The sequence below is a fragment of the Lissotriton vulgaris genome, chromosome 7, assembly GCF_964263255.1.
Source record: "Lissotriton vulgaris chromosome 7, aLisVul1.2, whole genome shotgun sequence".
NCBI classification, from domain to species: domain Eukaryota; kingdom Metazoa; phylum Chordata; class Amphibia; order Caudata; family Salamandridae; genus Lissotriton; species Lissotriton vulgaris.
The window spans coordinates 216370981-216396447 of NC_141695.1; the positions used below are offsets into that span (position 1 = coordinate 216370981).

General features: G+C 44.0%; 1 protein-coding gene across 1 annotated transcript in view; it reads left to right on the top strand.

Annotated features, from left to right (window-relative positions):
• KMT2B (lysine methyltransferase 2B) overlaps positions 1-25467 on the top strand; it is a 1030490-nt gene that overhangs the window by 945805 nt on the left and 59218 nt on the right. The window contains exons 30-32 of the mRNA XM_086929980.1: positions 12441-12569; positions 19530-19604; positions 20107-20284. Coding sequence (XP_086786106.1) covers positions 12441-12569; positions 19530-19604; positions 20107-20284 — 382 coding nt within the window. The remainder of the gene's footprint in view (positions 1-12440; positions 12570-19529; positions 19605-20106; positions 20285-25467) is intronic.

The window sequence follows — 25467 nt, forward strand, 5'->3', positions numbered from 1 at the left end:
AGTTTGGTCCGTGCTTTGTGTTTCTGCGCCAGCCCGGAGTGTGTGGGGGGTGTATATATATATTGCACTAATGTACCTGCAGCAGCTGAGCTTGGAGCACCGAGTCTGGGAGCATTGAGTTCAGAGACTTTCCCCATCCTTCGGAGTGCCTGCACCAATCGAAGTGGGGCACTTTGTATTTAAAAGCGGACAGCAGGCAATTTTAAAAGGAGAAGGCATTTGAGAAAGGCATAGGAGCCGAAACCGGTCATGCCGACCCTGGCTGCTGAAATAAAAGTGAAAGTTTTCCTGTGGACCTGTGTGGACGGAATTCCTTCTGCAAAGAAGGTCTTGGAGTTTTATTTATTTATATATATATATATATATATATATACACACACTCTTCCTTTGCAGGCTGTGTGTTTTGGTGCAGAACAAAGTGAAGAGTCGACATGGCACATATCTCTGTGTGAAAAAAATCAAGCAGCAAAGTTGCTTGAATTCACTGTGTGCACTATTTGTAGGAAAGTGGCTCTATATAAACTGGACCAAAGTAAGGTACAGTGTGTATAGAGTCCCTAGAGGTTTGGCAGAGGCTAAAGTTAGGCATAACCTTACTCTCTAAAGTGGTAGCTTGGTCGAGCAGTAAGGCAGTATCAGAGGACTGTGCAAAGCATGTGTTGTACACACTCAGTCAGCAAATGGTCTCACACACTCAAGAACTGTACTCTAGGCCAATTGTTTTGTATCAAAAGATATAGTTTTATTTTTAGAACCAAAAAGGTATCAAAATATACTTTCTCAGAATGAATTACTTTAGTTAAATACTTTTCAAAATAGCTATTGAACTTTGTCAATACAATAGTTAGTTTGTTGCAATAAACAACACAATTTCAAACACAATGCAACATTGAGCTCAATAGGAATTTTCTGTTAAATGCAATTAATTAATTTGTAGATGACTTTTCTAACCCCAAGACTGGATCCTAGATTCAGTCCTGGGACAGGTCCTGTAAACAGTTAAGCAAAAGCGTTTTGGTTACAGTAGTGATTTTTAAGTAATATTATTGTATTTTAAAAGTTGACACTTAGAAACTTTTTCAGTTGACATTACCAGTGCCCCTTCGTCGTCGAGAGTTCTAACCTCGTCGACGCCTACTTCGCCGTCGAAGATTCCGTCGACTAAGATTCTTCCGTCGACGACGAGCCTTCCGTCGACGACGATTCCGACGACGAGCCCACCGACGACGACGATTCCGTCGACGAGCCCACCGTCGACGACGATTCAGTTGACGAGCCCACCGTCGACTATTCCGTCGACGAGCCCACCGTCGACGACAATTCCGTCGACGAGCCCACCGTCGACAAAGACCTCACCGTCGATAATGATTATTATTCCCTCGTCGGCGTGTCCACCGTCGACGACGACTTCTCGTCAACGATGTCTTTTCCGTCGACAGCGACTATGATTTCAACGTCGTTGATGCCAATTGTTACTTCTATATCTGCAGACTGAGTCACCGTCCTCGTATATTTCTACTACGTTAAAGCGTGCAAGACCTGCGCCTTTACAGTTTACACCTGTTTTGAGCTCTAAATTGTCATCCAATAGAAAATGTTATCATGTGTCACACATTTCACCCTTGCCTCTCAGCCATTATTTGGAGGAATCTGAGGATGACGATGATCCTTATGGGCAGGAACGTGACCCTTCCCAGCTCAGGATAAAGTATCATGAGGAGGAAGAAGAGAAATATTATGAGCCTCGTGAGGCATTGAGAGTGCCACAAGAAAGTTTCCATCAGGAACCTATGGTTCAAATGCCAGCAGTTTTGCTACAAGATCTTTCGGCGATGCTTAAATACTATAATAGTCGTTTTCCTCCAGCTCCGCAACAAGGTTCTACTCCTGTAGATATACAACCTGTAACACCTGCAACGCCAGTTTCTGAGCCCCAGGTGACACTACCTTTGCAATTGTCGCAGGACGAAGATAGAGACACGGTAGCAGAGGAGGGAGAAATTCCTAATTCACCAACTACCGTAGATGAATGGGACGAATATCTGATCTCAGATCCAGCTTAGCCTATTCCTCCAGCTGCAGACTCTCCCCCTGAGGACATAGGAGGTTTTCACGCCATCATGGAGAGAGCAGCTACAAGATTTCACCTGACCATGCCAGTACAAGTGTTTTTTGTATGATTTTAAAGACCTGAACATAAAGTCCACACGTTCCATTCCCATAATTGATCACATTTCGGAAGAAGGAATAAAGATCATGAAGACTCCATTTTCCATTCCTGCAATTCTGCCTCGGATTGATAAAAAGTACAAGGCACCGGATGATTCCCCTGCCAGCCTTTCAGGTCACCCTAAAGCGGGTTCAGTAATTTCTCAGGCAGCGCAGAGAAAATCTAGGAATCCTTCCACTCCTACAGCTCCTCCGGATAAAGATGGAAGGCGCCTTGATAACATAGGCAAGCGTTTTACAACCATGGCAGGTGCTACGGTTCGGGCGACTAACTGCTTGGCCATTTTAAGCAGATATGACCTACAGTTATGGTCGGACATCTAGCCATACATAGAGTACTTACCTGAAGATAAGAAAATGGAAGCACGGAAAATTCTGATGGAAGGTGAAAGATCAACTTCTGAGATCATAGATCTCTCTGTAGATATAGCATCGCTTGGATTTCGTCAGCTCGCTGGAGCAGCTACATTAAGACGACAAGGCTGGCTTAAGTCTACAAATTGTCGACCTGAAATCCCAACAAAAATACTTGATATGCCCTTCGATGGTGACCTCTTGTTCGGCAAGCATATTGATGATGCTCTTCAAGAGATAAAGAAAGGTTCGAGGCATGTGGGCTGCTGAATTCATATCTGTGCATAGATCGCCGCCTAGTGTTGGGTCCGGAGGATTGCACATTGTTGTCCTGGAAGAGTCTTCGAAGTATCACGAGATAGGTGGCTCCTCCCCTGGACTACAGTGCGCATGGGCAGCTTCAGATTATTTTTTTCCGCCATTGGGTTCGGATGTTCAAATCCTAGCTCAAGTTAGGAAACTTTTTCTCAAAGCCAAAAGGCTTTCGCGAGCATCGGTATTGTTTTGATCGGTATCGATAACATTTTATCTACAGGACATCGACTATCAGACGGCTTCCTTCACCTCTCGCATCGAGTTTCATGGACGATGGAGAGTCGAGGCCTTTTCAAAAGGTGTCCGCTTTGTAATGCCAAATATGCACACGACGACGTCCACCCTGTGTGCAACAAATGCTTGTCACCGGACCACAATGAAGACCAATGTATGGCCTGTGCCCGGTTTAGATCGAAGAAAACTCTTCGGCCCCGACGCGCGGCTCGATTGGAATCGAAGAGGCCTGTGCCGGAACCAGATAATATCTTCGGGACCGAAGACGAAGAAGTCGTCGAGATCCCGGACCAAGATGAACCATCGGAGCAGGGATCCGTGCATGGATCCGACTATGAGGCCGATGAGGAGGAACATCTGGAAGAAGAGGAGAATTATGAAGTCGTCGACGAGGTAGGAGACCTCGACGTTCAGGCCCTTGGGGCCGAGGAAGATAGCTCAGATGAGCTAGGCCCACCCGTCGATACGGGGGCCGATGAACATAATATCAGTACGGCTCAGGTCGAGGGATCGCCACAAGGCCTTACCCAAGATCTACCTTCCAGTTCAACAGCCCCGCAAAAAGGCCCGGCTTCGAACATTTTAATTGAGCCATCGGTTTCGAAACCAACTTTGGTTGATCTCAGCAAAACGAAACCGAAGCCAGCACAGTCAAAATCAAAGCCGAAAGTGCAACTGGCTCTAGTCGGCGCCAAGGCCTCGAAGCCCTCTGGGCCGACGAAACAGATGAGGGACTTCGATGCGGGGAGCTTCCAGAAGGCCCTCGAGTAGCGGGGCGCCGAAGGCCAAGGTGAAGGTCGTCGAGTCGAAGACGTCGGCGCCGAAGGGAGCCGTTACGCAGCTCGAATCAAGACGGGGCTCCAATCCTCCATCTATGACTGGACCGGAGACGAACGTCGGTTCCACGTCAGATGCCGGCGCATGCGGCGCATAAGGCCCAAGTCATGGCCCTACACACCGCGGAGTCAATTCACAGAATCAGAGGCAAGTCTTCGACGGCTGGACCAAAGAAAGCCACGACTACCAAGTTGGTCGCCGCGCTCGCAACGTCGGCGCCAATAAAATACGGTTTACCACCAGCAGTGCGGCCGAAGATGTTCGAGCTGAAACAGTGCATCGGCATCATAAAGAACGAGACCGAGGAACGGGAACCAAGACAGTTCATTGACTCGGAAACAGGAAGATTGTCTCTCTACAAAAGGAAAATAGTCCCTGAAAAGCCCATGGAGTCTTTCAGGATTCCTCTAAAGAAAAAGAGGGGATCACCTGCGTCACCAGTGATGGTTGAACACTTGCAGACATATGAGCAGGAGCCTCAATCCTTTTCCCCTACATACTCCGATGCAGGGGCAGGTGACGATGATACTCAAGGTGATGGCGATGTGATGGACACTGATCGTGATGATCTGAACCAGACATGGGCAGACCCTGCTGACCCAGGAGACCCGCAACATGACCCTGATACTACGGTCTACAATGTCAAAACGTCTCCGACTGAAGACACTACAGCTTTCAACGCTCTGATTGAAAGAGCTGCGTTCAATCATGACGTTGAACTTCATAGTGATACTGTGGAAGTGGACTTCCTTGTGGACACATTCTCAACTTCCGAAAAAAGTGTAAAGACACTACCAATGCTCATGGGTGTTCTTAAACACGCCAAGGACATTTTCAAAGAAAATACTAGAGCAAGGGTAGTTAACCCAAGGATAGAAAAGTATAGGCCGGCACCCGTGGATCCTGCCTATATTAAAGGACAATTGCCTTTAGACTCTATGGTCGTTGCCAATGCAAGAAAGAGGGCAAACTCGCAAACAGGAGATGCACCACCGCCTGATAAGGAATCAAAGATACTGGAAACATCTGGCAAAAGAGTGGCAGCACAGGCTGCAAACATCTGGCGCATTGCTAATACTCAGGCGCTTCTGGACAGATATGATAGGGCCCACTACGATACTCTAGAGACTTTATTGCAGCACCTCCCAGAACAATTCAAGGAAGGAGCTGAGCTGTTGGTTCAGGAAGGGAAGCTGATCTCCAACGCTTCCATCAAGTGTGCACTAGACACAGCTGACACTGCAGCTAGGGCTATAAACACTAGCGTCATGCTAAGGCGACATGCTTGGTTGAGAATATCTGGTTTCAAACCAGAAATACAGACCACCATTCTTAATCAGCCAGTTAACACTGACTTCTTGTTTGGTCCAGAAGTTGATGCCACCCTAGAAAAGATCAAAAAAAGACACAAACTGCAAAACCCATGCGGGCTCTGCAGTCGCAGCAGTTTCGGGGTGGTTCCTTTCGTCGATCCAATAACAGAGGACCGTCAAGGGGCCAAAACACCCAACAAACGCAGTATAACAAGGGAGGTACACAATCCACCTACAATAAAAAATCCCAGAGGTGGATATAGAGGAAATAACATCAAGGGCAGAGAAAGAGGAAACAGCTCCAGATCCTCTGCCAATACCAAACAGTGACGGCTTGTCACTGCCCCCCGACCATCTAACACCTGTCGGGGGGAGACTACAACAGTTCCTGTCTGTATGGAAATCCATCACCACAGACAGGTGGGTAATAGATATTGTACAGTACGGGTATTGTCTAGAGCTTACAGCCACTCCACCCAACATACCTCCAAGACACCGTCCTATGTCTGCAGAGCACTTACACTTATTGCAGCAAGAGGTCATCAGTATGCTGCAAAAAGGAGCCATAGAGCTCGTGCCTCTAGCGGAACAAGGGTTGGGGTGTACTCTCTGTACTTCTTAATTCCAAAAAGGGCAGGTCTCTCAGGCCCATACTCGACTTAAGACTTCTGAACCAATACATTCTGTCGGAGCATTTTCACATGCTCACCTTACAGCAAGTCCTACCGCTTTTAAGTCAGGGAGATTTCCTCGCAACACTGGATCTCAAAGGTGCGTACTTCCACATACCCATACACCCCTTACACAGAAAGTATCTCAGGTTCACCATTCAGGATCAACACTACCAGTTCAAAGTCCTCCCCTTCGGAGTGACGACGGCGCCCAGAGTATTCACCAAGTGTCTGGCGACAGTGGCGGCACACCTCAGGAGACAGCACATACATGTCTACCCTTATCACGCGAGACTGCATATGCGCCCGCTTCAGGAGTACTTGGCACGTCAGTGGAACCAGGCTCAAGGGCAGTTGAAAGACCTAGTGTTGGTGAGCGGTCGGGCATACAACTCTCTATATTGGTGGAATCCACAAAACCTTTGCAAGGGCCGACCGTTCCAAGAGCCTGTACCACAGATAATACTGACAACGGACTCGTCTCTCCAGGGATGGGGAGCTCATGTACTCCATTACACAGTGCAGGGAATATGGACGACACAGCAGAAGAAGATGCACATCAACCTTCTAGAGCTGATGGCAATCTTCATGGCAATGCAAGCTTTCAAAGTACATCTGTGCAACAAAGTTGTGTTGATCCGGACGGACAACATGACTGCTATGTACTACATACAGAAGCAGGGAGGAACACACTCTCCACAGTTGTCTCACCTGGCTCAGAGCATGTGGAAGTGGGCCATTCAGAGGAACATGTTCCTCATGGCAGAACACCTCCCGGGCAAGGACAACCAGATGGCGGACCTGCTCAGCAGGCACAGCCACCAAATGCACGAGTGGGAGATGCATCCATCAGTACTCCAACCGTACTTCCAGCAATGGGGTCATCCACAGATAGACCTGTTCCCACACTCAGTCGCAAGGCAATGCGATATGGATGAACTGGTCAGGCAAATTTGCGTACGCTTTTCCCCTAGCACCTTTGATACCGCTGGTGGCACGCAAACTACGGCAACACTCGATGACCCTCATCCCGGTTGCTCCAATGTGGGCACGCCAACCATGGTACACCACGTTTCTGGACCTATCCGTGGTACCGCATCAACGGCTACGCCTCACACCCAGGCTGTTGACGCAGAACCATGGAGACATTCAGCATCCAGATCCGCAACAGCTCAACCTGGTGATCTGGCTCCTGAAGTCCTAGAATTTGGCTACCTCAACTTGCCGCCGGAATGTATGGATATCATCAAGGAGGCAAGACGGCCCACAACCAGAGCATGCTATGCGGCTAAATGGAAAAGGTTTGTCATATATTGTGCCAACCATGACATTAACCCACTGGATGCATCCATTCAGAACATCATCTGTTATTTGTTGCATTTATACAGATGTAATCTAGCGTACAGTTCCATTCGCATACATTTATCCGCCATAGCAGCCTATCTTCAGAACAGGCAGCACCTCTCCTTATTCAAAGTGCCTGCCATTAAAGCTTTTCTGGAGGGACTTAAAAGAGTGATCCCTCCCAGACACCCACCGTCACCAGTCTGGAACCTAAATGTAGTCCTCACCAGGCTAATGGGACCACCTTTTGAACCTCTACACTCTTGTGAGCTTCAATTTCTGACTTGGAAAGTTGCTTTCCTAGTGGCCATTACCTCGCTGAGGAGAGTTAGTGAACTCCAGGCACTCCCCATCCAAGAGCCATTCATCCGGGTCCACGCAAATAGGGTGGTATTACGCACCAACCCTACATTTATGCCTAAAGTGATTTCGCAGTTCCACATGAACCAGACCATAGAACTGCCAGTTTTCTTTCCCAATCTGGAAAATGTCGCAGAGAGATCCCTACACACGTTGGATGTCAAAAGGGCTCTATTGTACTATATAGACAGAACGAAGGATTTCAGAAAAACAAAACCGCTTTTCGTTGCCTTTTCTCCACAACACAAAGGCAACCCCATTTCATAAGCAGGGATAGCCAGGTGGATCGTTAAATGTATACACATTTGCTATGCCAAGGTTAAACGCACACTAACCATGCCTTTGTCTTAGTGTCCTGTGGATTTCTGGGAGAGATCATGAGGTACCGTAAAACACTTCTGACTCTGAACACTAGGTGGCAGGAGTCTGCAGAGCATGTGAATCTATAACATTACAAGCAGATAGTTACAAGGCACGTAACATTTTCCTTTTGTCTTTTTTTAGGTTTCGGCTAGCGTAGGCTGCGCTTGCGCAGTCTTGCTGCCGAGGTTTTATGTTTTCTAGTACGGAGGGTAAGCAAGCTAGCTGTTCTCCATTGGCTGGCTTCCTAAAAGGCGGCCAGCCATTGGAGAAGAGCTTTATCCCTCACTTTAAGCCCCGTCCGTTTCGGGTTGAGTGGTGTGTTTTTTGCTGTCCTTTATATCCGTAAAAAACACAGTTGATGGAAAGAATGCAGAACAATGTCTTACATTCACCCCAGTACAGACAATGGCTATATGCAAATCAGCCTTGACCCTGTGCCTCATGGGAACAGTCCAGCCCGAACTACCAAGCCATGTCTTTCCTAGACCGGAATCAAGCATCCAAGGACCAGTTTCTGGCTATCAGCCTTCTTCAGCCTGGATAGCTTGACTCCAGTGATGTGGAGTGCCTGGGACTCACGTCTGAGCATATCCGTGACATCATCCGTCCAAAACATGCCCCCCAATCTGAAAAGTACGGTGCTTACAGGCATGGTGAGAGCTGGACGAGCTCATGCGGAGGCTTGGGTAAAAGCATAATGGCACTTGAAAGTTGCTCAGCGAGAACAAACACTACGAGTTCTAGTTTCTAGTTTAGTTTAGTTTGAGTTCTCAGAACGTTAAGCCTCCAACAGCCCAGCAATTCATGCCGAAGAAACTCTGTCTTTTCGGGATGTTTTTTGCGTGTTTCTCCCGCCGATTTCCGCTGAGAGGGGGTGGTGCTTTGACACCCAGTAGTAAGTGTATGGTTATCGAAGCTCCCTGTTACCCCTGTTCTGGAGATGCCAGAAGCTTATTTGTGTTAATTGTAGGAAGGTGGATACCTGACTATGGTTGCCCCCAACTTTTTGCCTGGTGTTTTGCTGGTTTTCCGACTTAGTTGACCTGGGGCCCTGCCAATCAGGACCCCAGGCCTACTGCTCTCTCTCTAAAATGGATTCCATGTACCTTCGGTACATTTCCAATTGGTACTGGGCCCCTTATCAGACCCTGTAACTCAGGGCATAGGTGTACACAAGGCCTACCAGGGGCTGCAGCATGTATTATGCCACCCCTGGCTGGCCATCTAAATCTGACACAACTGGCTGCACGACAGCTGGGGCAAGGTGGTGTAATCACCCTTTGCTTTAGATAAAGTATACCTAGATCTAACCCTAAAATGGACACACAGATTCCTATCAGTCACTCCTATGGCAGGCCTTGGCAATCCTGAAGGCAGAGTGCTTGGAATCGTGTGAGATGGTGCTCTGGCATGAGCTGAGCCCGTTTGCAGCTTGCGGAACCAAGTCCTAATAGCTGTTCCATGATAACGCGTACCATATACTCTTAAGTGCATTATAATCCTCGCGGTTAAATGCTATCTTTGGTATCGCTTTATCAAAACATGTCTAGTAAGGTGTCATACGAATTGGAATACTAACCCCTCGCCAATTCTGGCGACGGGGTTAGCATTCCACCCTTCTAGAGGGACACGACATGTATGTAACTGTGAACCCGGTTAAAGTTAGCTCAAACCTCAGCATCACAAAATGGATGCTGCCACCACAGACACAAGTCTGACCCCCTGCAGCTGGGAGTCCTTCCAGCGAGGGGAGCTTGGACAAAGGGTTTCCTGTCAGGGGTGGTGCTAGCACCATCCCAGACAGGGTTTTGTGTATAATGGGTAGGCAGGGCTTTACAGGAAGGTGACTGCAAGTGGCACCCCGGTGCTCACTACGCATCTGCCGGCTAGAACCAGTTCCAGGGGCACACCAGCCCCTGAGCTGGGGAAAGTCCGGCATGGGAGAGAGGTGTAACCACCTCCCTTCCTGGTCCCACCCCTAGGGCAGGACCTAGTCGCGTACCCACCCCTCTCTTTAGGATAAAGGCAGGAGCGGGGACTCTTCCAAATTAGACCATCTTTGAATCAAGGAACTACTTTCCACGAAAGGAACTCTCGACTCTTCTCAAGATTTCTCCCTTGTGACTAAGGAGTAGTCACCCTGCATCCGCAGGCACCATCTAAAGAACACTGCGGTTTGCTGCACGTCATTCCTCCGGAATCCGACCGACCAGCACGACGAGACCCGGCTTCCCTGGCACCTCTGACCTCTACCTACCTCTACAGCTAAGCTGAGAACCGTAGGTGCGACGAGACCTCGAGGGACCGGCCATCATCAGAACTGCACGACTTCTATCCAGCACGACCGCCGAGGGATCCTCTGGTGAGTGCTTTGGGGTCCGAGAAGCCCCGACCCTGAGCAGCTCCAGCACCGAAGACCAGCCCCCCAGCATCCACGAGATCTGCGTGGGGCCCTTCTGCTTTTTGGCTGCTCACCGCGTTGTCTGGCTACTAGCCCGCTGGCTTGTGGCCTTCCCGACGACGACCGAAGACATCACCACTGCTAGTCTGGTTGCTCCAGACTGGCCCTTGCTCCCTTCCAAAAGAGGAGCACCCCGGACCCTCCTGGTCCACTCCAGACGCCATTTTGAGTCCACCGCGTGGGCTTGAATTTGCCAAGACTTGTTGCCCCAATCCTGGGTCCAGCGACGTCGACAGCATCAACCCTCGTGGGACAGCTCGGACCTCCATCCTGGTCGCCGACAACGCCTCCTGGTCCGTGAGACTGCAGAGCCCAGCGTCGCCCACTCACCTGGTCGAGGTGACTCCATCAGGTGCCATCCTGGTGCCCATCTAATCACTGGCTAGTGGTTCAGAACTTAGTCCCCTCTGCTTACAGGTGTCTTCCATCTTCGATCCAGGCTTGGATCCACCGAACAATCTTCACTGGTCGTCTGCCAGCAACTTCTTCTTTCAGGCTCCATAGACTGCAACGAGGATTCCCGACGTCTTTCCAGACCTATGCAGCCGCAGCCCCTGGGCTAGGTAACCTCGGCATGTCGGTGCCCCAGCATAGCCTCACTATCCAAGGGTCCAGATCCTTTTTCATTTTCAGCCTATCTAGTCGGGTTCGCCCGAAAACACTAACTTTGCTATTACTAGCCTCCATAGACTTTGTCCCGCATCCCGCGTGAGAGTGCACACTCTGCACCCGAGTCCCCTAGGCCTCCTACTAGTAATCTGAAGGTTCAGTAACGTAGTTCTAGCGATTCCAAAGCCTATTAGTCCAGTACTTACCTGCTAGTAATTTCGCATTCCACTTTTGTAGTATATGGTTTTCCGTGCCCCTCGGGCATTTGTGTAAATTGTGCAACTTAAAGTATTTTCGTAAGAGTTTTGTTGTGTGCTTAGTACCCTGTCCTCATAAAGAGTACAGGGCAGTTGTGATCTAAATAAATACTGTTTATTTTCATAACACTTGTGTGGTGTCCTTTCACTTGGTGTTCAAGGGGTATATGTGATGGTATAACAGCTGGCTTAACACGCCCTCTAGAGTTTAGTCCGAAGACTGCTCGTATCCATGCTACTAGGATAGCTGGTCTATAAGGTTGACTTACAACCAATCATCAATAAGGGTTGTTAGGACTGATACAAAGTGCTCACTAGAATAGTGAACATTATATATCAGGCCAACTTCTCACATTAATCATGACCGAGTTATAGCTCCCTGCTGTGGAAAGGGGCTCTGTCAAATCAGAAAAAATAGTAATAACGTCCCATACCCGTATTAATGCATGTTTTTACTGCTCAGCTGAATTTCTGACACCCATAAACGAAAGATGCAGTTGGAATGTATTGGACTTGTTTTAATGGTTCAGTGTCGTCCTGCATGAAGGAATGCAAGGTACCTTGGTGTACAGATCGGTTTGCTGCTGCTAATTATAGTACCAATTGATCATTTGAGATACAGCATGGCATGAACCCTAAAAAAATGCATGAAATATGTTGTCTTTTCGTTGGCATATAAAACTGCCACACACACTTGGTATGTGTCACTAAATCCTACACGCTCTCTACACACTATCTACCACTCACTCTATACTACTCTCCACTAATCTACACTACTCACTAACTACTAATGCCTACAACTCACTCCTACTCTATACAAGTACACTCTCTATTAATCAACGAGTCACTCTCTACTAACTATTAATAACTGCTAATACTCTCTACTACTCTCTAATGTTTACCTATTGCCATAGTAATTGACTATACCATATATTTATTGATTTAAAAAAACAAAAATGAAAACAATAACATTTGCAATGCCAATAGCTCTAACTTTGTTGTAAATGCTTGTTCTGATTATAATGCCCCTTTCTTTGTTTGTTATCCATAAGCTCATTGACGTTTTCTGAGTAGTTGTTGTGGCTTTTTGCAGATGATCTCTCTAGTTCAGATGAGGACATGCCAGTTGTTGACGACCAGGAGCCGAGGAAGCCACATCCTCACCTACGCTTTGAAATCAGTAACGAGGATGGTTTCAACGTGCAAGCAGAGAGCATTGAAAGTGAGCCCACATTTTTGCGTGTTGATTTTGCAGAAGGAAATAATTTTGCTCTCTGTTTGAACTCTGAGCGTAATCTGTTTGTAGGCTCTCTTGGGTGTTTTTTTGTATGTGCTTATCTGCCGTTTTGGTGTCCTATTCATTAGTGTTTAGTTGACAACGTTCATGCTGTTAGATTGTGGCATGAAAGTGGCCCCAAGTGGTTTTCCATGCAGCGGACATTTGAGGGTGACAAAGATCTCATGTACATCTGTTGAATTCACATATAGAGAGAAAAGTGATGTGACTGTGTGCAGTGGAAGAGGTTTTTTTGTAATGTTGTGATTTGCTAGGAGTTCCACACTGCAATGCAATTCAGAACTTGTATTTCTCAGGTTTGTTCTTCAAGTTTGTTTTAAATTTCTAAGTGCATGCATGGAAAAGTCCAGAGTAAATGTTCATCCATAAACAAATGATTGGATAGTTCATGCTTCTTTGAAAGATCAGACACTCCTCACCATCCAATGCAAAGCCTCTGTAGCTCAGCTGTGCAGCACACCTTAGAACACTGAACGCCTGTACATATAGCACTTGGAATCATAAGACATGCATGTGTTGGAGAATGTTACACGTAGACACTCACAAGATCTATATCTAACCAGTGAGAATGAGACTTAGAAGCACTAGATAAGATTTTCAAGGAATGTGTTTTGAATTATATTAATTTATTCACTACCAGCGAAAACAAACTTGCTCAGATTGAGTCCACCAGCCAAAGCATGAAGCACTGTTAGTCAATTAGCGTGGGTATTAGTTACATTTTCCTTCCAAGCTCCACATATGCAAACAATAACACATGAACTTGTCTGTTGTAGTGATGTCACAAACATGAACCTGGCCAACATGGGGTTTAAATTTGATTATCAAGGCCATAACGCACAATTCAAAAAATTGTTCACATTGCACAGTTCACTGATGAAGAGCAGCCAAGTGCACCGCAAGGCCACAAAATGTTGAATTTTACATCATGGTCTCTGGAGACTTTGTTTCAAAACGTTAATCTGATTTTGAGATGTTGATGCTCTTGTAAAAGCAGGTGAGGAAGCAATTGATGATAAAATATGTTTCAGCCAAGTGTAACCGATTTGTTGCATACAACAATCCTATATCAAGCATTGCCTTTAAAACTAATTTACTGGACGTTTTATATTTCCCTCTTCAAGCTGCTACAAACTAAAATGTACTGCATTCAATGCATCTGAGTGCCCTAAAAGCTTAAACTAAGTGTCTGAAAGTTCTTTGTCAGGGAGATCATAAATATATCCTTTTTAAAGGGTCTCAAGCAAATGACAACATGCCCCCACCCCCGAAAAAGTCCTTAAACTTATGATGTTGATCCCATACACAAATGTGCAATAAACGATTAGTCTGTTAAGGTTTCTGTTTCATTTCTTATAACAAGTAGTGAGATGTCAGCATTATGGATGCACAAGGACAGAGTTGTTTTGTTAATTTAGCATACATGTATTTATTCTCAATGCTATGTCTATTTTCCTTGAGAAGCAAGACTTAGAAATACTCCGATAATGTTTTTAAACCTCAGCTACCAGCAGGAAGGTTACTTCATTCATAAGATGATTGAAGAGCCATGTTTTACTACATATATAGAACAGTAAGATTTTAAAGTTTCCTCAGCTCTTAACATTTCTGTAGCAGCATTATGCTAGTACCATTCTGAACCTTGGGCATAATATATAAAATACTCAAAATACACAGAAATCTGGTGGTCTACACAAATATAGAAAAGGAAGAGAGACAGCCCAAGTCAAGCATATATCTTATAATATCAGAGTACCGAAAAGAGGATCACATCCCTCATTCAGACCATATACCATCAACGTAGATCTACATAGAGACCAATACGGACCAGCCACATCTCCATCAACTGCCCCCTGTGGCCAGTGTCATCATGTGGATATCTTTTTGTTGTTCAACACTCAAACCTCTTGATACAAAAGGGAGTGGTAAGATACAATTTCTGTATGGATCTCTATGACCGGTGTATGAAATTTCAATGATGCTCAAGTCTGTACCTTAGTCATCCAAATATTCTACACCAACTCTACTGACTGTGTGATGGAGAAAGAGAACAAAGAAAGTGCAGTGCATGTGATAATGTGATTTAAAAAGGATATGGAGGCGAAAGAAAATGATTTATTCTGGGTATTTCTCCCAAACCTGATAAAAAAAATTGCAGTGGCGGTGTAAAAACAAATATGTCTTTGTTCTTAAATTAAAAATCGGTCGACTAGTTTCAGCCTCATGGGCCACTGACCCCGGCTTTCTTCAGGACCTTGTTCAGCTACTGCATGTGTGAAAAACAATTATTGATATATAATTCTCATATTACCTCCATACAGGCATGGTGAATTTGGCACACCTGAAAAACAAAGGTATACATAACAATAACATAATAAGGATATATGCTCAAAACGAATATTCTTAAAACTCTCTCTTTTACATTCCACTTTCAACATTGAAGGTTTGGAAGTATGTATAGAACTGGTAGACCCACTCACCTGTCCTATATGTGGTATTGGCCTCACCTCACCCGGTAAACACTCATGTGTATGAGACCCCGCCCTGAAATCCAGGTAAAATATGCCATGTTAATGGGAGAACATAGCTCGTCTGGTGTGTATATCATCCAAACGGTATCTTGTGGTCTATACAAAGTTCCAAAGGTAACATTGTCAAATTGAAATAAAATAAAGTAAAAATAAATATATTCAAAACGATATTGACCTGAAAGTTTCCACAACATATCAAAAAGGCTACCTTAAGTCACCCTCTTACTCCACTATGGTAGAACAAGGCGCTGTTATTCCATCCTAACTAGTCTCATCCAAAGCTGCTAGTGTATTGCCAGCTTTGAACCCAAACTGTCGTTCCAAAATTGTTGACATATCTTAGTTTCTTAGTATCTTGTAGGATGTCAACAAATACAAAGGTCTATTCACTTATTCACAAACAGCTTTGTTGGTGCTCACAGGCCCTCGATTCCGTCTAATATGTACAGGCGGTATTAGAAGGCCATTTTTGTCTATACATAGTCGCAAATCCTTCTTTGTGAACTATGTTGGCATCTTCTTTGTGGATTAAACACCGGCTATTGATGTTCCCTAGACCTAACATATTAACTATCATGACGCTGTAACGATCGACCTGTAACCTTAGATAGTGTTTAAAGTCTTAGTATTAGAAAGCAAAAGGACCCACGCTTAACTGGGTCTTTAGGTTAAGCAGTGACACCAAGGGGTTAAACGACACAATCCCATGGACTAAGTTGAGTCTTCAGGGCCTAAAATGTAACACACGGACTGATTCCAACCACAGATCATGATGCATATTATTGGGTGGCTAGGTCTTTTGGCCACGTATTTTGCATTGTTGGGTCTCTATAACAGAGGGTTTCCTTACTTAAGTGGATCCATTTTCGAGGGAAGGGCTGTACATGAACCCACTAAGAACATCTGCTGCCAAGCAACGTGACTTTTATCCTATGTAGCAATGTCATAGCCGATATTTGGGGGTTCAAAAAACAGTTCTCCTTTCTCCTGGTCTGGAGATAAACAGGCAAGTAATGAGTAGGTACGACTGTGGACTAAGACCATCTGAAATCAACTGCAACCGGATACCTGTATTGCAAAAACATTTTGAATTATTTTTTTGAAAACTTTATTGTTCCATACTTTATCGTTCACTTAAGTCTTACAGAACTATGTAACACATGTTTACCGAACATCCACGAGATGGTTGGCAGGGTTTGTGACCTGTCGTTTTGATATGAAGTCACCTTAGGTACCAACAGGCGCTGTGCCCCTGGTTTTACCCCTTTTTTGAATTCACAACTTTTTTTGAATTCACAACTGTTTTTTGCCAGGGAGGTTCTGTCCAGCCAAGACCAGAAATGTGGCTTATTGCTTGAGTAAAACGACCCAGAGTTAATAGGTAGCGATTCTCTGAAAATAATTAGAAACTTCATTATAGTAACCAAACATTCTATAAAAAACTACACTTGCAGCGCAAATTACGTTTTCTTGTAGTTCTATTGAACTACACGTCATGTGATTAGGCATACATTCTCTAAAAACTACATGCGCGACGCATATGACGTTTTTCGTAGTTCTATCAAACTACGCGCCGTGACTCGTCGCTTCCGAGTCGTTTGTAAAATGACGTGCGAGTCTACGCCCCAGTACCTCCCACACACTGTGAAGTCCGAGGCACCGACATAGAGGTAAGGGTAGCCAGAACCTCTTGGAAACTTTCTTTTGAAAAACCTTTTTAAATGTTGTAAGCTCAGTTAAGCGTGGGTCCTTTTGCTTTCTAATACTAAGACTTTAAACACTATCTAAGGTTACAGGTCGATCGTTACAGCGTCATGATAGTTAATACGCTAGGTCTAGCGAACATCAATAGCCAGTGTTTAATCCACAAAGAAGATGCCAACATAGTTAACAAATGAGGTTTGCGACTATGTATAGATAAAAATCGCCTTCTATTAGCGCCTGTACATATTAGACGGAATCGAGGGCCTGTGAGCACCAACAAAGCTGTTTTGTGAATAAGTGAATAGACCTTTGTATTTGTGGACATCTTACAAGATACTAAGATATGTCAACAATTTTAGAACGACAGTTTGGGTTCAAAGCTGGCAATACACTAGTAGCTTCGGATGAGACTAGTTAGGATGGAATAACAGCACCATGTTCTACCATCGTGGAGCGAGAGGGTGACTTAAAGTAGCCTTTTTGATATGTTGTGGAAACTTTCAGGTCGATATCGTTTTGATTATATTTATTTTACTTTATTTTATTTCAATTTGACAATGTTACCTTTGGAACTTTGTGTAGACCACGAGATAACGTTTGGATGATCTATACACCAGACGAGCTATGGTCTCCCCTTAACATGGCATATTTTACCTTGATTCCAGGGCAGGGTCTCATACACCTGAGTGTTTACCGGGTGAGGTGAGGCCAATACCACATATAGGACAGTTGAGTGGGTCTACCAGTTCTATACATACTTCCAAAACTTCAATGTTGAAATTGGAATGTAAACGAGAGAGAGTTTTGAGTGTTCGTTTTGAGCATATATCCTTAATATTATGTTATTGTTATGTATACCTTTGTTTTTCAGGTGTGCCAAATTCACCATGCCTGTATGGAGGTAATATGAGAATTATATATCAATAATTGTTTTTCACACATGTAGTAGCTGAACAAGGTCCTGAAGAAAGCCGGGGTCAGTGGCCCATGAGGCTGAAACTAGTCGACCGATTTTTCATTTAAGAGCAGCTGCATATTTGTTTTTACGCCGCCACTGCAATAATTTTATCAGGTTTGGGAGAGATACCCAGAATAAATCATTTTCTTTCTCATCCATATCCTTTTTATATCACATGCACTGCACTTTCTTTGTTCTTTTTTTCCATCACGCAGTTAGTAGAGTTGGTGTAGAATAATTGGATGACTAAGGTACAGACTTCAGCATCATTGAAATTTCATACACCGGTCATAGAGATCCATACGGAGTTTGTATCTTACCACTCCCTTATGTATCAAGAGGTTTGAGTGTTGAAGGACAAAAAGATATCCACATGATGACACTGGCCACAGGGGGCAGTTGATGGAGATCTGGCTGGTCCGTATTAGTCTCTATGTAGATCTACGTTGATGGTATATGGTCCGAATGAGGGATGTGATGCTCTTTTCGGTACTCTGATATTATAAGATATATGCTTGACTTGCGCTGTCTCTCTTCCTTTTCTATATTTGTGTTTAGACCACCAGATTTCTGTGTATTTTGAGTAGTTGAATTGGGGATTGAAGTTATTGTGGTCGGTAAACATTCCCTTAGACCCTAGTTCCATATGGACGTGTTGGTAATAATATATAAAATCACATACTGTAAACCTAGTATAGTTTTTTGAGCGTCAAATAAAGACAGTTCATCTAACTTATAGTAGCATTGACCAAAAACCCACAGTGCCCCAAATAGGTCTGACAATATAGAGCATTTACACTGCAAATGTTTTTTTTTTTAAGTCTGTTATATTGGTTTGTCAGCTTGACTCGTAATAGATGTACTGATGGTCCCCTCTGCCTCCAAAGGAATAACATCTGTAAATAACCCAACAGTATTTACGATTTCAGTGGGGCATTATGAGTCTTACAAAACCCACATTTCATTGTTTTTCAGGATTTCAGGGGGAAAATGTGTGGCTGGATTATACATTAAGCTTTAAAACTACTTTTGCCGGTTACTTGTTTTCTTACTGCCTGTGTGGATTATAGTTTCATCAGCTGGCGTCCAAACACTTCTGTTAAAAACTGGCAGCCAAACTAAAATACTGCAAAAATAACGGAATTGTTTGGCCAGTGGCACTGCTTCATGTCTGAACTACATTAATCAACTTAGAAATTGTTTAATTTCTAAAATGTTCTAACAGTCACATATGTATAAAATATAGTCACCTTGGAGACCTAATGTTACAAATAATAAGTTTTGCTGTTTTCGGTGTGCCACAACAGTGGATCAATTTTGGCAGTACCATTTTGAAGTTGATGGTGTCTCCCTCCTTTGATTGGTTAGAGGGGTAAATGTTGTCCGAACCTGTATAGGTGGCATGTTAAGAGGTGCCCCTTCTTCTAGCAGGGCATGGATGGAGTGGTGGTACATGTTTCCCTTCAGTTCATTCATCGCTTGTAAGGGTTAACCCCCTCTGAGACCTAAGCTCTTGAAGTGGAGGAATGCAGCCAGTGGAATGAGTTCAGGTGTCACCATGTAATTGACGTACGTAGGTATGTCATTTCCTGCCAGTAATTAAGGGAAGGAGCTGCGAGAGGAGATGTGGATGGACGGATGAGCAGATGGATGGATTGTTTTCAGACTTATTCTTTTGTTTTCCTTTTGCAGTTGCTTGGAAGGCAGTAGTAGAAAAAGTTCAGGAGGCACGTGGCATTGGTCGCTTGAGAAATATCTCGTTCACTGGTAAGGGCTTCATGATTTAAGCAGAAGAATAGGTATCTGGAAATATACTCCCAATAACTGTACCATTAGGCAATTTATTACTTAATCTATTACCAATAACTGTCCCTGTGTTATCTGGGAGCATAATTCCTTTAACTTCCCCATTCTTGTATACCACAGACATATTATACCAGGAACAATTTCCACTATTACAATCTAGGAAACTCTTCTTGTTCACACCTGACCCTCTGATTTGTGTCACCTGCCCTTGCTTCCATCCCTTAAATCTGTACCTTTTTTTCTGACATTGTAATCTAGGTTTTCTTTCTGTCACCTATGCCTTCTTTCTTGCTCTTGTGTCCCCCCTTAACTCCCTCAGAACTTTTCTCTCAGACCTGTCCTGGCTCTCTATCCTCTGATGGTTGCTTTTTCATAACCTATCCAGTTCTCTGTCCTTTACACCTGCACCAGCTCTGTCTTTGCCATTCACGGCTGACGTTGTCTTTACATGGTTGTCTTGCAGGTATGAGTGGATTACGCATGCTTGGGTTACATCATGATGCCGTCATCTTCCTTGTTGAGCAGTTGTTTGGTGCTGAGCTGTGCCGCAAATACAAGTTCCGCTTCCACCAGCAAGAGCAGGTGGAGGAAGAATTACCCATAAACCCTAGTGGTTGTGCGCGGTCAGAGGTGTACATCCGGTAAGGCTTCCAATGAAATTGCTTTGATTAGACTTCGTATGTCTGGACAGCTGAATGAGCTTGTTTCTTGGTATCACTGTGTTAAATTAGCTCCCTGTTTCATAACATTTTCTTTAAGGTTGATAACAGATTTGTATTTATGGGTTTGCCAAAGACTTGTTGGCATAACAGTCAATAGTCCAATAACAACTCTATGTGAAAATGTCATTGTAAACCAATGCAAAAGTACATTTTAGCACCTTGCAACGCTTTTACCAATGCCCACATATCACTTGCATGGGTGCATATGCAAAACAAAACCCAGCAGATCAACCATTACTGTTTCACATAACACATGCAAAACTACTTACCTAAACCGCTTTTGACTCCATCTTCCACATCACTAACCACATTACCTACTTTTACCAAAACAAAAAGATTCTATGACTTTTATTTTTACTTGTTCATCAAACATATTACAACACACACTTTGAAGTCATCACCCTTCAGAAACCCTCTTCTCATACCACATCTTGTTCTTATTTTGATTTTTCTTCAACAGCTACTTATTTCTTTTCACCTCACCAAATCGGGCACAACTTGCCCCTGCCATTTATCCATTTAAATTGTGCCTGACCTGCCACAGTGTTAGGTGTGATACAATCCTGCCAGATCAGTCGCATGGAATTATTTGGCTCCAACAACGCAATTTCTACGAGTTATGCATTGAAAAAATATTTCTAATCGAATTAGATAATCGAGGTTGGCTAGGTGTATAGTGACGTTTCAGGTGAAGTGTATATAGCCATCTATTGAGTGAAAAATGTTATAGCAGTTGATGTGACAAAGATAGTTTGAGTTAGTTGGGATTTTAACAAAACAAAGCCTTGAACTATGGTAGGATATAACTTGTTCACAGGACACATCCAAATTCTTGAGGTAGTTGGCTTGGATGACAAAGGTAATGTGTATAATTTGATACAATTATGTTAGGCCATTGAATCTGCCAACTACTTTACAAAAGATCCATCCAACATACCATCGCAATATGGTGGATGACCAACTTCTGTCTTTTTTTCTATTGTTTGTCTGTAAGCCCTTAGTTAATAAGTGTGAGACTGTGATGGTAATTGTATTCACTGGTGTCCCCGTACTACAATAATATTGCACTCCAGATTGGATAAATAATGCTCACTTCTGATGAATACTTCTGTCTACAAATTCCTTATATTTAAAGTTTGTAAATTTTTGACACAGCAACTTCCGGCGCCAACAGTTGGCACCATTGGGCTCCATGGCAGTTCCATGTCCCCTAAAAATGTTACACTATCCATGCACACTGGTATCAGTTCTTCGTGGATGCGGATCTGGTGATCCCCTCCCACTTGTTCTCACAGTTTACTGACTTTGACAGCTAAAGTTTTGACAGTATGCAGGGAATATGTCTTCCCTTAAGGTGACTGCTGTCAAAATGTGCCACGCCTGTAGGAAGCAGACACAACATGATTCTATTTTTATGTGATTGAGTTTAGAAGCACGGTCCACAGCTCCAGGTAATGGGGATAGCGTTTAAGCTAGTCAAGGAAAATAGGTGGAATATCAAAGGAAAATCTAGTAACATTGAAAAACTCCAGGCAAGATTAGAATCTCAGGTTTTTCATTTGGTCCAGACCATGTTGGTCGGACAATGTACAGGTACGTGGTTTTTGTGATGGATGGAAAATGCCCTCTTTAGATTTTGTCCAAAGTGCCTCCACAAACTTCCTTAAAGGACGAACACAAGGTTTGTAACCTCTGCCTTCCATGGGCTAACGATTGTAAGGCATGCCAGGAGTTTCTCCCCAGAACTCTGGTGTGAGAGAGAGAGAGAAACCGATGTGGGGGCACACATCATCCAGCCTTCTCTCGGAGATTGGGGACTTTCGAGTGATGAGGAAATGCTTGAAGTGACTGAAGTGGCACTGGAAGAAGGGTCGAATGTCAGACAACAATTTCGATCTCAGAAAGGAAGAGGCACCAAAACACCCATAGCACAAGAAATGTATGCCTGCAGTGCCCAAAGGTCACGCTGGGACCGAGCTGAAAACCTCCGCTGCAAAGTCCTGAAATGTCCTTCACGTTGAAATGTTCTGTAGTTGAGGAGAAAGCAAAACAAAAAAACTAAAAAAAAAAACACTGCTGGGACAAGCCGTCACACTTGGTAAGATAAGGGGCCAAGACCTGGGGAAGGAAAATGAGTAGAAGGAAAGGAGATTTCAACCCCCAGAAAAATAAGACTCTTCTCACATTTGATGCCGAACAGGCACTCACTGTCAAGAGAAAAATGTAATCTCAAAGACAAAGTGGCAGCCCTGAGCCAATGAAAAAAGGAATTGGACCACACATTAAAGGGCTTTAGAATTCCAGCAAGTACAGAGGAGACTTGGAGCCCAGAGGTGGAACACAGATTTGAGCCACCTACAACCCCTGAACCTCAGGAGGAGGAGCAGGAATTATTTGATGAAGAACAATATAATATATTCTAGGTATGTTTCAGGCTTCGAAGGAAATGTAAGAGGGCAGGCCAGATCCCAGCAGTTTTGCCAGAAGAAGACATAGATCATCAACTCTAGATAACATTTCCACATACAAATCTTGTCATTAATAAAGCGGCTGACACATTTCGTATAGTTAGAGGAGGAACAAATGTTTCTTTCTAGGAACCTTAGTCCCTTCACAAAAGAACCACCAATGTCTACATAAATTGTCAGCCATGCTAGATTAGTGAAGGAAGGCATTTAAGGAACTGGCCTCCTCCAAGGCAGTCGCAGCTAAAGTGGAGAAAGAATAGCTGCATTCCACAAAAGTCCATTGGTGCATAAAGACCAATGCTTGTGCAGACTCGATCATAGTCTCTAGATCCAGAGAGTGTGTGAATGCCTGAACATCTACTAAAGTATCCAGAAACAAAGCCCGTTTCTCGTGCTCATAATTGTCGCACTGCGAACATGGGGAACATGTCCCTCTAAAGTTTCCAATTTATCCTGGTATTCCAAAATCCACCAGTATTCACTTGCTTACACCAGTCATCTTTTGACATTTTCCTTAGTACTCTTCATCACAACGGAGACAGCGTGATTCAATCTGCAAACTTTATTCAACTTTTCCAATATCGACTGTGCCATTCTGGGCTTTGTACAACGATACGCTCAGATTGATCACAGAATAATTTTTGACGAGGGCACGAAGTTTTTTATAATACCCAATGCATTTCGAGCCCCTAAGGCTCTTCATCAGGGAATTCTAAAACAACGGAAACAAAAGCAAATGACTTAAACAGTTCCGCTGATCAGTCCTAGGTAATACATGCATGTACACTGAATCTGCGACTAGTGTAAACATATGATCCCCTACTTGCCTCCTCACATACAAATCTTACGCCTAGCTAAACACAAAAGCAAAGAAACTATCACTGCTCGCACCCAAGCCCCAAATACCCAAACCAAACTAACTGTGCCTGTTCAATTCATTCTCACCCTTTCAAAGTCTTCAAACTCCCTGTCCCTCTCGCTAACCACCTCCCTCCCTTTCACCAAACCACCAATACTGTTCTCTAAAACGAAGCCTCATGTGCTTAACTGAACCCTCATCCTTCTCTCCATGAACCCAGTCCCTCCCTTCATTCTTCTACTTAACCCCTTCTCTGCTATTTTCTTTTATGAAAAGTGGTCTACCTCAATCTTACCTCGCGCTTCTCTCCTTAAACTTGTAAATCATCCATGCTTCCTTTCCAACGGCCCATGTTACCTCCTTCTTATTCACTGACTCATTAAATAGACTCGAATCAAAGATCTTAATTACCACCTGACTTCTTACCTGTTAGCTGCACACGATGTTTCCCAAAGCTCCCCCCAGAGACTCAGATTCCCACAATACACCAAAGTGAGCTCGCTGCTCAAAACAAAATGCTACCTGTTAGATCCATTACACCGTGTAATTAAACTGAGATCCATGATGCTGCCAAATAAACGCTATGTGCCAATATAAAATACATGAGTATTAAACTTTCTGAAATAAAAACAAACTGAAGCACTAAGCGTGACAATGTTAGAATTAAAATTACTGAACCCAAACTACAAAAACAGTGTTCATGAAATTAACTACCCCTGCACTGGACTATTACCAAAACAATACAAAAAGACAACCCCCAATGTGACCCCCCATAAATCAGAGAAACTGATGATGATAGTGTTCAAATGCTTCTACACTTCATTCCAGTTCGTGCTTGCACTGTCTCCGTGGTGATAAACAAACTTGTAATCTTTCACATTTTATTCAGTCTTCAACTTAATCCATAGGGTGCAAAACTCGTTTTGAGGCGATGCTATTGCAATGCAAATTGAAAGTGATTGAGCATGCACTCCTTCCCTTGAAATGTAACCATGTTTTTAAGTGTTATTAGAGTAGTGCGTGCGAACAGTTACTGTGAACCGCCTCCATCACAGAAATACGAAAGTATCCAGAAACAAAGCACGCTTCTCGTGCTCATGATTGTCGCACTGCGAACATCGGGAACATGTCCCTCCAAAGTTTCCAATTCAGCATCTACTAACCCATCACCAGAATGAGAAAGAAAATTAATAAAAGTGTTGGGGACACAAATGGAGATATCAGCTGCCACACAGTGGTGAATCTCGTCCTGTTAAAACGGTATAAACCTCGGCAGTAGGAAGAGAGCGGAGTTGTGATGCCATACCTTCCACATTGATACAAGGAAAGTCTGTTATCCAAGAGAGATAGACAATTGCCAACACATGCAGTGAGTCTACATTTGATGCAGCAATATGTCCAGTATATAGAAGTGCACCATTTCCGTTTTTCTTAGAAGGCACGTCTGGCTAAGGATTTCCAGCTTTTAACGAGAGATGCAGGCTTCCATAGTTACCATGCCCTTTACAGTGGGGAAATCTTTTTAGTGTTGGTATATATATGTCACTCCAATAGATGCAAAAGGATAATGGCATAGTAAAAGCCATGGGAGTACTGCTCTTTAGAGAGCCCTATAAGAGAAAACACCCATGCCGTGGCATTACTCCACAAAAATGGAATAGCCCTTGCATGGCAGGACATGGGGAAAAAGACAGATCCCAAGAGGGTGGACCTCTGCCTCAAAATGTCTTGCAAATAAAGGACCACTGATATTTAACAGCAGTAGGGGGCAGAAT